The sequence below is a fragment of the Phalacrocorax aristotelis genome, chromosome 1, assembly GCF_949628215.1.
Source record: "Phalacrocorax aristotelis chromosome 1, bGulAri2.1, whole genome shotgun sequence".
Taxonomy (NCBI): Eukaryota; Metazoa; Chordata; class Aves; order Suliformes; family Phalacrocoracidae; genus Phalacrocorax; species Phalacrocorax aristotelis.
In genome coordinates, this window is record NC_134276.1 from 82,155,988 (window position 1) to 82,171,345 (window position 15,358).

At 41.9% G+C, this 15,358-nt stretch overlaps 1 protein-coding gene across 5 annotated transcripts in view; it reads right to left on the reverse strand.

The window, feature by feature from the left end:
* Positions 1–15,358, reverse strand: part of ARHGAP6 (Rho GTPase activating protein 6) — a 342,719-nt gene that overhangs the window by 100,053 nt on the left and 227,308 nt on the right. Inside the window, exon 1 of one of the 5 annotated variants that reach the window (XM_075095454.1) lies at positions 9,676–9,776. The exons of the other annotated variants lie outside the window; for them this stretch is intronic. Within the exon in view, the coding sequence (XP_074951555.1) occupies positions 9,676–9,681 (6 nt within the window). The 5' untranslated portion in view covers positions 9,682–9,776. Of the gene's footprint in view, positions 1–9,675; positions 9,777–15,358 lie in introns of those variants that run through there. 5 annotated transcript variants of the gene reach the window in all.

Here is a 15,358-nt window from a genome sequence, read left to right on the forward strand (position 1 = left end):
GGGGCGCATGGCTCCCAGCTCCACTGCTGGCTGGGGTTGTGCTCACCGGGTACCCACACTTCCGCTGCGCTACACAGATGTCCCAAGACCGAGACTTGCAGAGACTGTACTTCAAGTCCCTTAAAGATCTTTACACTTTTGTTTTGCTTCATTCAACAGGAACAAAACGACCTAGAAGTAAGGAAGGTTCATCTGAACCAGCTGTCTCCATGACAAACTTGCTACAGAGACATTGCTGTCAACAGTGTCAACATGAGCCACCTGTACTGCCTGGCTTTAGTTCTAGGCATCAGGCTCTAGCCCTCTTCTCTTCGGCATCACTGACAAAACCCCTCTCTAAGGCATAATTTATTCTGTTCTCATCTCCTTTATGCATGATGCTAGACCTACTGAAGATTAGCTCTTATTAGCTTAATGGTCAAGGCAGCATCTCCCGAAGCTAACAGAAAGTCATAATTCTACTACCAAACCCACTTATCTTTTCATTCAAAGTAGTCTATTTTTAGAATGCATTGCCAAAAAAAAAAAAATTTTACCCTTTTTTTCAGTTTTAAAAACCAAAGAAATTTAAGAACGACAACAACCACCTAGAAGGAGAAGGGGAAAAAACCACTTTAGTTGACTCCAAATCAACCAATGGTTTGCTTTTCTAACCAGAGCAAAACCCAACCTTTACACTGTACTGCCCACACACTGAGACTTTTCTTCTGTATATTGACAATGTCCTTCTGCATGGATGCTTGCACTAGAAAAAAGTAAATGGTATTGAATATTTCAAAATAACTGTATGGAAAATATTGCTATTTAAAAAGAAATAATTTTAGCTGCCACACCGGACATTTTGCAGAGCTCCATTATTCAATAACTCCTTAATGTCCACTCCAGCCCTAGGAAGCTACACACAGTTCATCACAAAGTCCCACAGAGAAGAAATGCAGAGAACTGGAAAGGAACTATTGCAGCACTGGGGATCATGCACATCAATTTTTCTGTAACTCCACTATGTGGGATTGCCCCATCATGTAACAGGACACAAAGAGAAGAGTTTAAACCTCTACTTGCCTCCCTTGAACTGGTCCTGTATCTGCCCCTGGATCTCAAAGAACAGCTTGCAGCAATGAATGTCTATACACAAAACACAGGAGAGACAGTTCACACAAGGAAAAATGATGGAAGCAAAATCTCCTTTCCCCAAGAGATTACTCAGGATTCCTCTGTGCATTGCCCAAAGCCATTGGGAGGTAGTCATGCTACCTCCAATTGACCTCATCTGTTTACTTGGCCCAGTACAACGCTATGCTGAGTTGCCAGCTCAAGACCTGCACAAGTAGCAGCGCTGCCAGCACAATGCTTAGTCTCTCATGGAGCAAAGCAGCCCTGGAGCAGCACGGGGAGCACACGGGGCTCCCCCAAGGGGCACCAACTGAGGAAAGCCAACTTCATGGAGATCTGAGTTCAGTTTCATAAAGTGCAGGAAACTGAGCAAAGCAGTGAAAAAAATAAAAGAAGGCAAAGATGGAGAAAGGCAATTTTAAAAGGGAAGGGAAGAGCATGGCAAAAAAAAAAAAGTGGAACCAATACGTAGTACTGAACAGACAAAACTCTGAATACTGATTAAAAAGTTACTAACCTTTAAGCAGAAGTAGAAGCAAGAACACCAAATTCAAGCAGAAGATGTTCATCTTAATTTGTTCTTAAAGGTAATTTGAAATTAAGATCAGGCTAATTTCCCTCATTTGCTTCTGAGAACCAAAGTGAGACTTTTAGAGAAATGAGAATCAGGAACTGGCATCAGAAAAGGGAAGATATAAAACTAGTTCATGTGAATGAGACTAGAAAAAAGACTGAGGCAATAGCCCTCTGCATGTAGACCAGTGGACTTGAAGTGCAACCAAAATCTTGCATATTGGCATTTTGAGGGATCTCTGCTTCTTACCTGTTGGCTCACTAGGAGAAGATTTTCAAGGCCACAAGTGACAACTCAGAGCCGCAGCCAACTGGGAAGCGTGTTGGCAGGTTAGCCATTTGCAAACACAAGAAAAGCATACCCCTGAATCCATGCTTCTGAAAACCTGTTACCTAAGTCGGAGGTTTTGTAAAAGCAAATCACTATCAGTTAGATGCCCATAAGTTAACACCTTGCAATGATTTATAGCTGCCATTTTTGATTTCAGAAAGGTCCATTCCTATGATTACACTGACAAAAGACATGAAGAGACAAGAGAATAAGAGCAAACAATCTTTGTCCTTCACATAGTCCACTTGTATAGAAATGCAGCCCACTATTCTAATGCCACTTTTCCCACAACTCCTCCCCACGTATTTACCATTTTTAAATTTTGAAAGCAGCATTTCTCAGTTTGCTAGTTCCTGCCTGACAGAGAATTATTCCTTCGCTTCTTAATATATATCTAAGGAAAAACGAAATATTATCTCAACTTACCATCAAGCAATATACCCACTAGCTTCACATTCCTTTCTCAGATAGAAAATTACACACCTGAATTTAAGTCCTATTCCCTCACCTCTACCTTTGCCATAGAGCCTTTCATAGAGGAAGAGAGCATACAGGCATAACACATTTGCAGGGAGCAGACAACATGAGGAAGTTAAGAAATCACCTGCATCGTGCTCAGCTCCTTCTTCTTCCCACAGCTACCAACTTACTGCTGGAGAAAAAGGTAACCTCTATAAATACACAACATATTTGGCATAGGGCACCACAGGAAATCAAGGCAGAGATAAGCAATGCCTGAAAAGACCTAATTTTCTTTAGCCACAGCCAATTGGCTTTTGCAGGAGACCAGTAACTGGAAAAAGATCCTGCAAAAGACTGAAAGGGACAAACTGGGGAAGAAAATACAGAGGGGAGAGAATGACAAGAAAAGAATTAGGAGAGGCCTCCAACAGATTGCAGGGGGCATCGCACTAGCAACCTGCAACCTGAGAGAAGATGAAGGAGTTTCCTAAGATACAAAATCAATGCAGGCTGAGATGGTAAGTACCAAATATCCCACTAGAGACAAGAGAAAAAGGTAGATGAAACTTCGGGGAAAGCAAACGGACACTGGTGTAAAACAGAAAATAAAACAGAGTAGGAGAGCTTACAAAAAGATGAAAATCTATGTGAAACCACATGAAATTAATTGAAATTCATCTAGAAAGCAAAACAGTTATGATTTCCCCTAAGGGATTAATATCTCTGTTTCTCTTGATACAAGTTCACATGCAAAGACTATTTATTATTATTGCCTAAAAATTCCAGCGAAGTACAAGTATTCTCAAGTCTAAAGCATCCATGGGAAATTTCTCTTCCTGACAGCTAAAATCAACCAAATTGGTACATTTCAAATATCATAACATGACAAAAAGGAACAGCATGAAGTGGCTCAGGTATTTTTTTCCATCACTTTTATTCTAACATCAAAGCCTTGTAAAAAGACTGAAAAACATTCTCTGAAAAACAACTGAGATAAGAAATTTTTGGGGCCCCACAGGGATTCCCAGCAACTCAGAGCTGTTTGTGGAATGCAGCCGCCTGGGAGGCTTCATCTCTTCGCCAAGCAGGAGCGAAGGGATCCCATCAGATACCAGTTGTCCATAGATAACATAGACAGTGCTACCTGCAATAAGATCCATCAGAAAATGATCTCCAGGGAGAAGTATCGTGCCATTAACTTGAGGGAACCTGCATGTTATCATATGTTGAAGAGTGGAAAATTTCCACAGAACTTAAAAACCTAGGGCTTAAGGTCCACTTAGACCCCCGTAAACTGATTAAGTCCTTGATTAATGGAGAGAGGAATGATTTTGAAGGCCTCTAAGGTACAAATCACTCCCCTGCAGCTGAGAGAGCAGCCCAGAGTTACAGCAAACACTAAGAGCCCCACTGGAATGTACTGCTTTGAAAGAGGCAATTAACAGGCCTTGACTGCAAGGTCAGCCAACCTCCTGGTTCCTCCTGTCATACAGGCTCCCCTTCCAAACCTTCCCCAACCCTGTGGGCAGCCCAGAAGTCAGCAATGGTCCATTTAGGTGCAACATCTCTATGAAGAGAACCATTGCTAAGGTCAGGGCTATGGAGACTTCTAGACACAGGCTCTTATTATGCAGGACTTAGTCCTTCAATTTTACATCTGTGCAACGAGTGTTACTTTAGGCCCAAGCAAGCTTCTCCTTAACAGATACGCATATACCGTGATCAAAAAGCATGCCTGCAATTATTATCAGATCGTATTTTCTCTCACATCTAGTTATGCTAGGCATGAACTCAGACCAAGTTAAGCACAGCACCAGGGAAAAAACGATTTTAATGGTAAAGACCAAATGGAGTAGGCAGAAGAGATCAGAAACATGAAGAGCAAAGATGATAAAGGATGAGGAAACTCACACCTCTAGGTGGAATCCCCCCAGCCCTGGTAAATGCCACGAAGTGCACATCAAGCTCCCCTTATTTGTGTTCTGCAGAGGCAGGAAAGGTGCTTGTTCCTTTCCTGAGCAGCCCAGGATGGACCCAGCTGCTTAAAGGGTATCTTCCTTTAACCTCTTCCACAGATACTCAGACAAGATAAAACTGATGGCACTCAAGCACTCACAAAATAAAATGATAGAGGTATCTTCAAGAGATAAAATGGGGAAGGAGGAAAAGTTACTTAACATCACAACCCACAAACAGAACACGACAGGTAAATTAGTATCTTTGTTCCTCCTCAGCACAGGGCAAGATGTGTCTAATAAGACTCCCACTCAGTTATCAAATTTTTCCTCTTCTGTAACAGATGTGTTCTGTGCCTCACTGAGCTCTCACCTCTCTCACCAGCATATGGATAAATTATCTCAGTAATGTTTCTGCCTTGGTATAATATGTTAATCTATAATGATAACAGAAATGTACATATCACTGTCATCGTCAAAGCACTGCGCAAATACTAATTAATTAATCAATTAGCACTGCACTGGGGAGTGCTAACGTGGGATTAATATCTTCATAGGTACGTAGGAGGCTAATGTTTATGGTCAGCGTTTAATTTATGTGCCCGATATCACCTTCCAAGAAAGGTTGCTCCCTTAAGGCAGGTTATCCATCTGCCTGCAAGGCAAGGGTGAGAACCAGGAAGCAGCGGCTGACTTGGAGCCAGACTCTGCCTGACAGTGGAAAAAGCCGCTTCAGAAAAGCCTGGAATAGCCCCAAAACTTCCTCACCTCCCGAGCCAAGCAAAGAGAGAGAGAAAAGTTTACAACTTAGACGGGATAACACTGGAGGTGGCTGACATTTCAAGGAATAGCATATTAAATTGGACAAGTAAACCTTGGGATACAAAGCAGGTCTGAGGCAACTCTGTGATGGTGGTGCTTAAGATTTATTTTGCACTAGAGCATCTTGCAAATGCCCGGAGGAAGAGTGGAGACCAGCAGGAGTGCACCCAAGTGTTCCCCTCCCAAGCCATCCACCATCCTGCATGTTCAGGCTGTCAGAGATGAGGAAATCCATTACCCATGCCACCACCTCAGCCAACATACCAGATTTGTTATCATTTTGTGAACCTGATAATATGGCTTATAGATCCTGAAAGGTAAGCAATACAGGCATTGCAGCACTCTATGGGTCAACAGCTCCTGTTATTACATCCCCATGAGCACATCTACAGCCTAAGGTGGATGATCCACAAGTGACCAAAGTCTTAAACCATGATGAACCACGTTAATAAGCCTCTAGAATGACAACACGCATAGCAGACCAGGATTTTCTTTGTAATCCCATTAACTGATGGCTTTTCAGTTTAGCATTTTCCAGCCTGCCACTGTCATCTGCTACTTCCAACCACAACTTGCCTACCCATTTCCAAGGTCCAGTATGAACAGACAGGCTACTCCACTGCCATGCAGCTATTTTGTTACAGCAAGGTAACTGCATGGGATTATTATCTAGCTGTAAAATCTTTGTCAGTGAAAGCTCCTGCAGACTTAACTACCAAAAAAACCCTCCAGCTTCTATTCTAAATTGATCTCCTATATAACATACCCATTAGCAGAGTTTAACCATCAACAAACGGTACAGTTTAATTCAGTCTGAAGATAAGCTAAAGAAGTTAGGTGGGATGGCCATCACCATGAAGGATACGCTGTTACTCTTCAGAAAAAAACAGACCCAGGCATCTTGGTACAACAATGTCCCCTAAATTACTTTCATTTCCAGGCGGAGGTGCTCTGTGTTGTACGTCCTGGGAAGATAGGGCAATTCTTTGGCCATCCTACCTCCCAAGCTTTCCCTCCTCCTAGCCCAGAAGGACAACTGCTTGCTAAGGGAACCTACACTCCCAAAAATGCAACTTTCCTGCTTCTGAAAGGGGACAGCCTTGAATTAGCTTTGACCCACACCTCTGAGAAGAGAAATCTTCTTGCAAGTAGTAAAGGCTTTTCCATGGCCTCCTTTGATTCTGCAGAAAAAGCAATGCTACGGTAGTACAGAAGCCCTCAAAAGCTGAGAGCCACTATACTCTGTAACAGCCCGGCTTCATTTTCACCTCTAAAGAAGTTACCACCCAGATGAATCACATGAGTTCACAACAGTGTGATAAAGTGACAACAGTTATTTTTGAAAAAATGAATACTTTGATATGGCATCAGAATTTGGCTTTGCTAATGAAGATTCTCTGTGGCAAATACATCTGGCTGCTATTTTTCTGTAACTTGTGTTAGGAGGTTTGCACTTTCAAATTTCAAAGGTGGCAGAAGCTGGGTTTGTTCATTGGTGAGCTTTGAAAGTACAGTTGTTCATGTTCCTCTCCTTATTTTGGTCTATCTGGTTTTGCTGATAGAATTCCCAGTGTGTGAGTATAAACACCAGCTTCTCCTAACAGAGATGTTATATATTCATAAATAGATGGGTAGATAATGTAACCACTAGGCAGCACACATAGCAGCGAGAGGTACAGAAATTCTTTCACTCTGAGACTTCATGTGCGCACAGCCCAGGCATCTCACCACTGCAGCACAGGCAAGGTGGCAGTGAGAAACTCACTGCTTAACTGCAACACGTAAGAAACAGCAGAAAGGCGAAACAGGATGAAAGGCTTGTCAGACCCATTAATGTAAATAAGCACTGTTGTAAAAAAACAACAGCCCCTACACAAGTGCTGTTGTTACATTAAATGCTAAAAATACCTCCTTGTAAAACTGCATGTAACTATCAATATTCCTGGCAACATAGATCATATAAATACTTAGAAACAAAGGCCAGGCCTCACCAAAAACTCTCCAAATGCCTTTGGGTTAAGAAATATTGCAGCCCTTTGTGCTGCAAGATTGGACGCGCATTTAACACTCAGGGATATCATATATCAAAGAGAGCTTCTTCCTTTAAAGAGCTGAGTGCCTTTCTTAGAAAGCTACCAGAACATCTTTCTGTCTCTTTTTTTGGCAGTCTCACATCACCAAAAGTTATCATACACAGACATTAGGCAACAGAGATAACACTCCATAACTCTCCATATACTGGACCAGGTCCTGGATAACAAGACCTACTGCAACTGGTCTAAACTGGGATGGAGCTCTCAGAAGTTTCACTCTCAGGCTACGAACACAGCTGATTCAACAAATTCAAAACCAACTCCTTTTAGCAAAGCATCAATTATTTGATAACGAAAGTCAACATATCTCAGTCACCCCTTATCTGTAGCTAACTCTTTACACTCTTACGTAAGGCTACAGCTTACTCATTGACTCGCCAGGTTTCACATACTACATAAGAGCTTCCTCCAGAGGCTCTGGCGATACAGCACCATGCTCCAGCATCCCACACTGTGTTCCCACATACCAGGCACTCCCCAGGCGTCTCTGTCAGGAGCCCCCACGCAAGAGGGTGGCCACAGCACAACCCCAACACTGCCAAGGGGGTGTTTCTTCATGTGATGTGATCAAGGGATGCTCAAGGGAGTCCTCGGGAAATGCACATCCTCCTTGCCGCAGCTTCACAGCACAACCTCTCCACTAGCCATGAGATAAGGAGCACACTGCATGAAGCGTGCTCCTTAGGTAAGGGAGCCAGTTAGGAAGGGGTCGTACTCACCAGCATCCATGCGGGAGAAGCTGTCCATACGGTCTGCAGAGCACCTCCTCTGCGTCTGAGTCTTCTCAGTCTGTCAGCGTTTGCACTGACACCTTAAGCATCAGCTCCCTGACCGCTCGCTCAGCTCCCTCCCTCTCCTGCCTGCTGAGGATTTAGCATCTCTCTTTGATGTTAGGCTCAGCTTTGGACAGGGTAGCCTGCACACAGCCAGCCAGGAGATGTCTCTCCCAGTTGATGCTGTTATGCTCGCTACTATGGAGCTGGGTCCTACAGCCTGTGCATACTCCCATTGCTTTTGGGTTTTTTTTGGTTTTTGTTTGTTTGTTTGTTCATTTTTTTTTAAATATAACAACGTTTTTACCCTTCAATTTAAATCTGTGCATTTAGGGATGCATCAACACTGAACTACAGCATAGAAACCCAGTCACACCTACAGTTCTACACATTTCCAGAGCAGTCACGTGAACTTGTTAACTGAGTACAATCAGTATAAACTAAATCAGATTTTCCTTCTATCTTACAAAATGTAGTGGTGTCTCAGGTGACCTCATACACCTGCCTTACAGAAAAACAAGTGCTAGCATACACTTCAAAACACGGGAGAAAAAAAGCTATCCTATCTTAATTATGAGCTGAGTCCCAGCCAGGCCAGCTTCCCTTTCAAAGGCAGAATTTTGCCAACTAAAGTTAATGTTTATGGACATTTTTGCACATGGACCCTTCTAGCATTACAGCTAAGCACCTGCTTTCAATGAAGAACCACCAAGAACCGTTTGCAGGAAAACATGGAAACCTATTCTGTTCAGTTTCCAAAATGACAGTTTTCTGCCTTCAATACTGTTGAAGACAGGAGTGCTGCTTTCTGACAATAAAATATTATCATCAATTGCATAAACTGAGCTTCAGTTCAACTCCTTTGGTCTGTAATTCTGTCAGTATGAAGGCAGAAAAATCTTTGATTTAGAGGTCCTTTGAAAATACTTAGAGTAGCTATTTCTAGCCATTTAATAAGAATTTTCTTTCAAGACAACTGCAAATAACTCCTTGTCTGATCGAGGGTGGGGGAGAAGAGAAAAAAAAGGAAGGAAGAAAGAAAGAAAAAAAAAAAGAATGCTTTTTCCTTTATGTTTCCTAAGACAAAACAGGTGTAATATCCATGCCCAAAAGGTTTTTAACTACCTTTGCTAAGCAGTGACCTGCTTAGGTCACTAAATTAACCTAGATAACACCTATCTGAATGTCATCGTATATTTTTGTCTCAACCTTCCATTTTTACTGATGCCAGTGATGACTGGTTAGTCTGATGAACTGCAAGTAACTTCCTTTTGATTTCAAATTATACCATTTCTTCAGGTGAGACACCTCAGTTTATCTAAAGAAAAGTCTGAAGTCGTTGGCTAAGCAAGACACTGTAATACTCCAGTCACTCAATAAATCTCAAAGTTTAGTTGTTCAGATCATTTACAAATGTGTGCTGCATGCCTACACCTGCCATCAGTGTCAGCATGCTCCAGCTGAGTACCCAAGAATCAGAAGCCCAAGAATTATATCAAAAAGCAACAGCATATACAGTTTCAGGAAAAAAAAATAAAGAAGAAAATAAATACCTGCATGCTGTTCCATGTCAGAGCATAATCCACAGTATTAAGCAGGAGGCTTATCTGTAACACTTAAGTACAGCTGAGCGGAGATACTATACCTTCAAAGGTATGGGAGGTTTGCATGCTCTATACGTAATCACTTGCTGACCATCACATTATCTCACTACATTTTTCCATATTTCAAAACAATATAAGCATTAAAATGTTGGTATTTTCTGTTACATATAGTTCTTCGTGTCACAGGTACCCTCATCTGTTCCCTAGGAAATCGAGTATCTTCCTTTCACCTACACACTAACAATTCAGTGGTGCTGAAAGATTTCCATTTTGTGGACTTCAAGAGCAGAAATAATGCACATCAGTCAAGTACAAGAAGTTCTGCTGGTGTCCCTCTACTAAGGCAGTGCTAGTTGGCAGTCATGTGACACTGGTTGAGGGCAGTCAGATGCAGGGGAAGAGATGATAGCCAGCCTAGAAGAAGTCCAGACAGACTGAATAAAAATAACTCTGGGTAGCTGAATCAATAAATTCGACATTAAGACAAAAAGGGAAATGGGAAACAGTTGGAATAGCACAGAGAATCAAGACCGCCACGTGCTTCTTAAGATGAGAGAGATGAAAGCAGGTTTGTATCAATAAGGGAAAGATGGTGAGATGTATAGGAGACTACTGCTGCAGGGTGACCCTGAGGGAGCCTGAAGGAGTAAACGTAAAAGAGATTTGGAGATTGGGTTCTGTCACTGGGGCAAGTGAATGTCTCAGAGAAAGAAAAACAATGAGCTGCCTCAACATCTAGGGAAGGATGCAGGAGGAGAAGGCTGTGGGAGTAAGAGAAGATTGGACAGGATGCTATAGGGGGAAGACATTTATGTCACACATTTCAAACATTGCCAATTTCTCTTGGGGTAAAAAAAAATGGTCACTAGCACACACGTATCTAAAGAGAGTTTTCTGCCAGTTTTCCTTTTACTTCAATTATTTCAGTTATCACTGTCATCTCATATAAATCCACAAAATGGTTTACTGAATGGCAAGAAGGTAGTAACTGGTCCTCTACTGAGTTTAAAATTGCACAGAATTGGTAGCAAATGTTTATTACTTTCTCATCCGTGCAAAAAAATGTCCATGCTTCATGCACCGCTTCCCAGCAGCTCAAGAGCAGTGAACTTGTTCCAGTTAAATACCTCAGTGTCGTTCACTTGAAAACCTCCTCTTAGTTCAGTCGTAATTTCTAGTAAGAGCACAGTATAAAGTTGTCATGAATTGTATCAAAGGTAACTTTTTTTTTCTTTTTGACTGCAGAATGAAACAAAGGATTCAAACCTACAAACCTGAGAGTTCTGGTTATGAGTTGTTAATGTTCAAAATATTAGCAAGGACATCTGTAACATAAATCTTACTTCTAAAGAGCTAGGTAAACAGGTTTGGTTCATGAAAACAGGGCTTTAACACTGTTGTAAGAATTGCATAACCTTATATTAAATATTCAGTAATTTTTCATACTTATTTTTCATTTAATATAGATGCTTCATTGTTTAATACTTACTTTTCAATTTGAATCAGTAACCTTAACTCTACCTTTAATTAATTAATTCTGATCTTACATAGAGAACCCACGGGGGAGGCAAAGTGCTACAGAAGTGACCCTTAGCAACCTAAGACTTCCAGTGAGATTTCAAAAAAACGGAGTATTAGCCAAACTGTCTTCCCCTGAAATTCAGCTGTAAAATGCCCCCAAATTTCACTAGCAAAACTGAAACCATCATTAAATTGAAATATGTAACCTTAAATTGCTGAATGAAAGCTCAGGTTAAGATTCCTTTTTGTAACTTAAAGTGAACGTCTGTACACTCTGGGACGTGACATGTGGTTTCTGTTCTGGTATCTTTCCTCCCAGATGTTAGCAACCAGCTGGTCCTAAAAAAATTACAGGGGTTAAATTCTCTCCCTAGATGGTAGTTATTAGAGCACGTCTATGCCCGGGCTGGTTCTGCAACACTGCTACAGAGGGGGCCAGCAGAATTCCCCTCCTGCCATGAGTTTTCATTATCTTTCATTTGCTCTAAAATATATTACAGTTCCTACCTGGAAAAAAAAAAAAAAAAAGAAAACCAACAACAAAACTAACGAAAGGTAATGAAAGGGAGTTTAAAAAACGGGGGGGGGGGGAGAAAACAACAACAACGAAAAAAAACCTCAGGGTGGGGGGAAGGGAAAGGATGGGAAGAAAGGAAGCTATGAGATAAAGAAGGCTCAGCCCAGTGACATCCACATCTAACAAAGTTTCTTCATGCAGAACAAAGAATGCATTCTTCCCTTGCAAAGTATACTTTTCAGAGATGCTTGAATCCTTACTTTCCAGTGCCTAAATAGTTTCTTCTCTGCTGTCTCCATAAAGATCATGCAGTCTCGCAAATGCAGCTGAGCTGGGCAAATGAAGAGCTGTTTCTCAGCTGAACTCATAAATTACTTATTGTTTTAATACACTGGAAAACTGGCAGGAAGCGGGGGAAGGTACATCAGTTACACAAGACTTTATACCATCACTTATCCTTGCCTTCCATAAAAAAAACACACTAGTTGCTGTAGCAACTGTCAAACCACACTTCGGTTCCTCTTCCTCCAAGATACAGGACTTCTCCAAAACACTTCCATACAACAGTCCTCCCCCAACCAAAGGACAGAGTTTCTGGCACTTTCGCGTTGTTTAAAAAGAAAGCGGCTCTCCAAGGAGCTGACAAATCCTTCACAGGGCTTTTGCTCCAAGGTACACTTCCATAGAGGCAACTACCTGAAATCCTTAAAATTCTTATTTTTTCCCCCTGCCTCTACCTCTTCTTTTTTTTCCCTTCCTCCTCCTTTTTTCCCTTCTTTCTCTGCAGTATAGAGAATGTTACTCCATGCAGCTTATTTCATCACTACATCTTCCAGCATTAAGCAAAATGCCTACACATGTGTCAGATGTCTCTCCCTCTCTCATTCCTTCCTTCATGGGAAAGGCACGTGCAAGGTGGACATCACCTTGTGATACACGTTGCAACATCTCTAGGTCAGGAAAGGCAAAGTCAAAGACATGTCTCCTACCCAGCACCTAAAGAGACAACCCCTCCCCACAACCTCCGCTTCTCATTCATTCCTAGAGGATCCCTGCTCTGCCACCATACAGAACAAGCCTTCTCCTCCACTGGACACACTTGAACAGGCTACTAACAAACAAACAAAAAAAGAGACTGGAAACCATTGGCATAAAGACAACCCTTGAGAGAGTTCTGTCAGAAATGGGACAAATCACGTACCACTGAAGAAAATCTCATGAGAAAGTGAAAATATGTTCCTCCCCTTTGTGCAGCATGCCAATATTAATGATAAGCAAAGATCCCTGGGAAGCTCTTACATGTTCAAGGACAGTACCCAGGGCAGGATGTTTGTACAGTAGAAGAGAGGTCCCTCCCGCCTTCCTACCTCCCTCAATCCCCAGCAGCTTCATTCTATTTCCAACAAGAACTTGATGCTTAAAATATTTTCATGCCTAAATGTTTATGAGTTTAGAAACTATTAATGCAAACAAATCTGTTCTCATACCTAATGGGATCATTATTTTTAATTGCTGTCTAGAAAAGACAGCATCATAGTATTGCACAGATTGTACTCAGGAATATATACAAATTCTACTCTTCCAAAACAATTTCAGACTTGGATATACTCACCTTTTCCTATCATAGTAGTTTTATCATAATTTTCCTGTGAAGTGTCTGGTAAACTGGGGGATTAATGCTTCCACACAAAATTATTTTTGCTTCTTCCAGAAGGGTCTGAGCTTCCAAGTCACTTCACCTCACAGGTCGTTTCTTCAGTGCCTAAGTATCACCTTTGTTGCTTTCTACCAATCCACTTGTTTCTCTGACAGGGCAAAAATTAACAAAGATGTACTTGTTCTGCCTACACCAGCAGAAAGCACTTCAGCAACTGTGGGAGGAGGGGTTAGCGTGTGTGTCCATACAAAATTAATTGCAAAGTAATATGCACAAGCATACCCTGAAACGAGCTTTCTATGAGCATTTACGGTGGAAACAGCTGCATACTGGCCCCACTACATAGCGTAAACAAGGTCACTTGACTCCTGGGAGCAGTGACACACAACCACCAGTTTGAACTGCAAGCATTGAACCAACCCGTTCCCCACATTAACAGCAATCACTCCCTGCTATTATTGAGGACCGCTGAGGGATGCCCTTATTTGGTTCCAGTTCTGCCCACCAAGAGCAATAGCTGAAAGTAGGCATTGGCAGCTGACCTTCCTATCAGAAATCTAAACCAGCTGACATTTTTTTGCTGCGCTTAAGAGATTGCTCGACTGTTCCCATACCCTAGTTCTTCTTCTGGACTCTCTCTTCTCTATCTTGTGTTTGAGCAGACACTCTAAGCAGCTTTGTTTTCCTGTGCCCAGCCTTCCTACTGATACTGCCTCCCTTTCACCATATCTCTTATTTCTATGGTATCCCATAATTCATCCAGACTCATATACTTGCATGACAAGGACTCAGGCTGCTATGCTAACAAACGCTCCCAAATGAAGTGCAAGATATCATTAGGTTTTTTACTACCGCTTAGCATCTGTAGAACTTCTACACAGAAGACGATGAAGAAACACATGGCAGCCAGCAGCTTGAGGCCACCTTGGGACATTCTGAATGTCAGACTTAGGGCTGAAACAAAGAACTCCAGAGCTATAAATAAGGGCTCCTATAATTTGCACCAAGGTGCTCAAAACAGAACTGTGAGATACAGAGTAGGGCCTTATTAACTACAGTCTGCTTAATTATAAAGCAGAGCAAGCAATTCCATCCCATTGATTCACCAGCTAAGACCAGCTGGGAATCTCACCAGGGATCTTCATCCTGTACATGAAAAATACCCATGCTGCCATGAAGCCATATGCAGGCATGCTTTCACAGATGTGGGTGGACTGGATTGAGAAGTTACTGACCCTAGAAATTCATTACCACTTTACAGCTGGCAAATCACAGTTGAGCTAGCTGTTATTTGACATCTGTGCCTCATTCTTCAGCTGATTCACGTCACCTCATTGATCTACATTAAAAGAGAAACGGAAGCATTCACACTACACATTATTGTGTGTTGCCTGTGACAGCCATAAAGCATAGGTCGTATAGCTCTAGGCAGATGTTAAACTGCTCCAGCAGAATGTGCAAACATGCACCTTCTGTGCTAGAATGATCTATGGGCTGATATCACCTGGATCCCTTCTGCCTTTGTATTCACTTTCCATCACCATTTATCTGTGACTCATCTTGCATGCATTTGGGAGAAATGATTTTCAGAGGGCTGCTCATCGACTACTTGCACATGTATTCATATTTCAGCTCTGGGAGAAGTTTACGTGTGCTGTATGCTCACAAGAGGCATAACCAAAAATTACAAATTCTGCATGCTACATCGGCAGAGGCGGTTCATCATAATTTGCCTAAAACCAAGGAGGAAGGAAGGTATGTTCTCCTCGCCACAGCCATACAAAATGAGAAAGGTCTTTGCTCATCAGCGTTCAGCACTTTCTGCTGAATATTAAAGGCTCCACCACAAGAGTGGGATATTGTATATAATGTGAGTATTTGAGTGTTATTTACTAAGGGAGAGAGAAAGTTCATGCCCATTTCCCGAGACAGGAAGC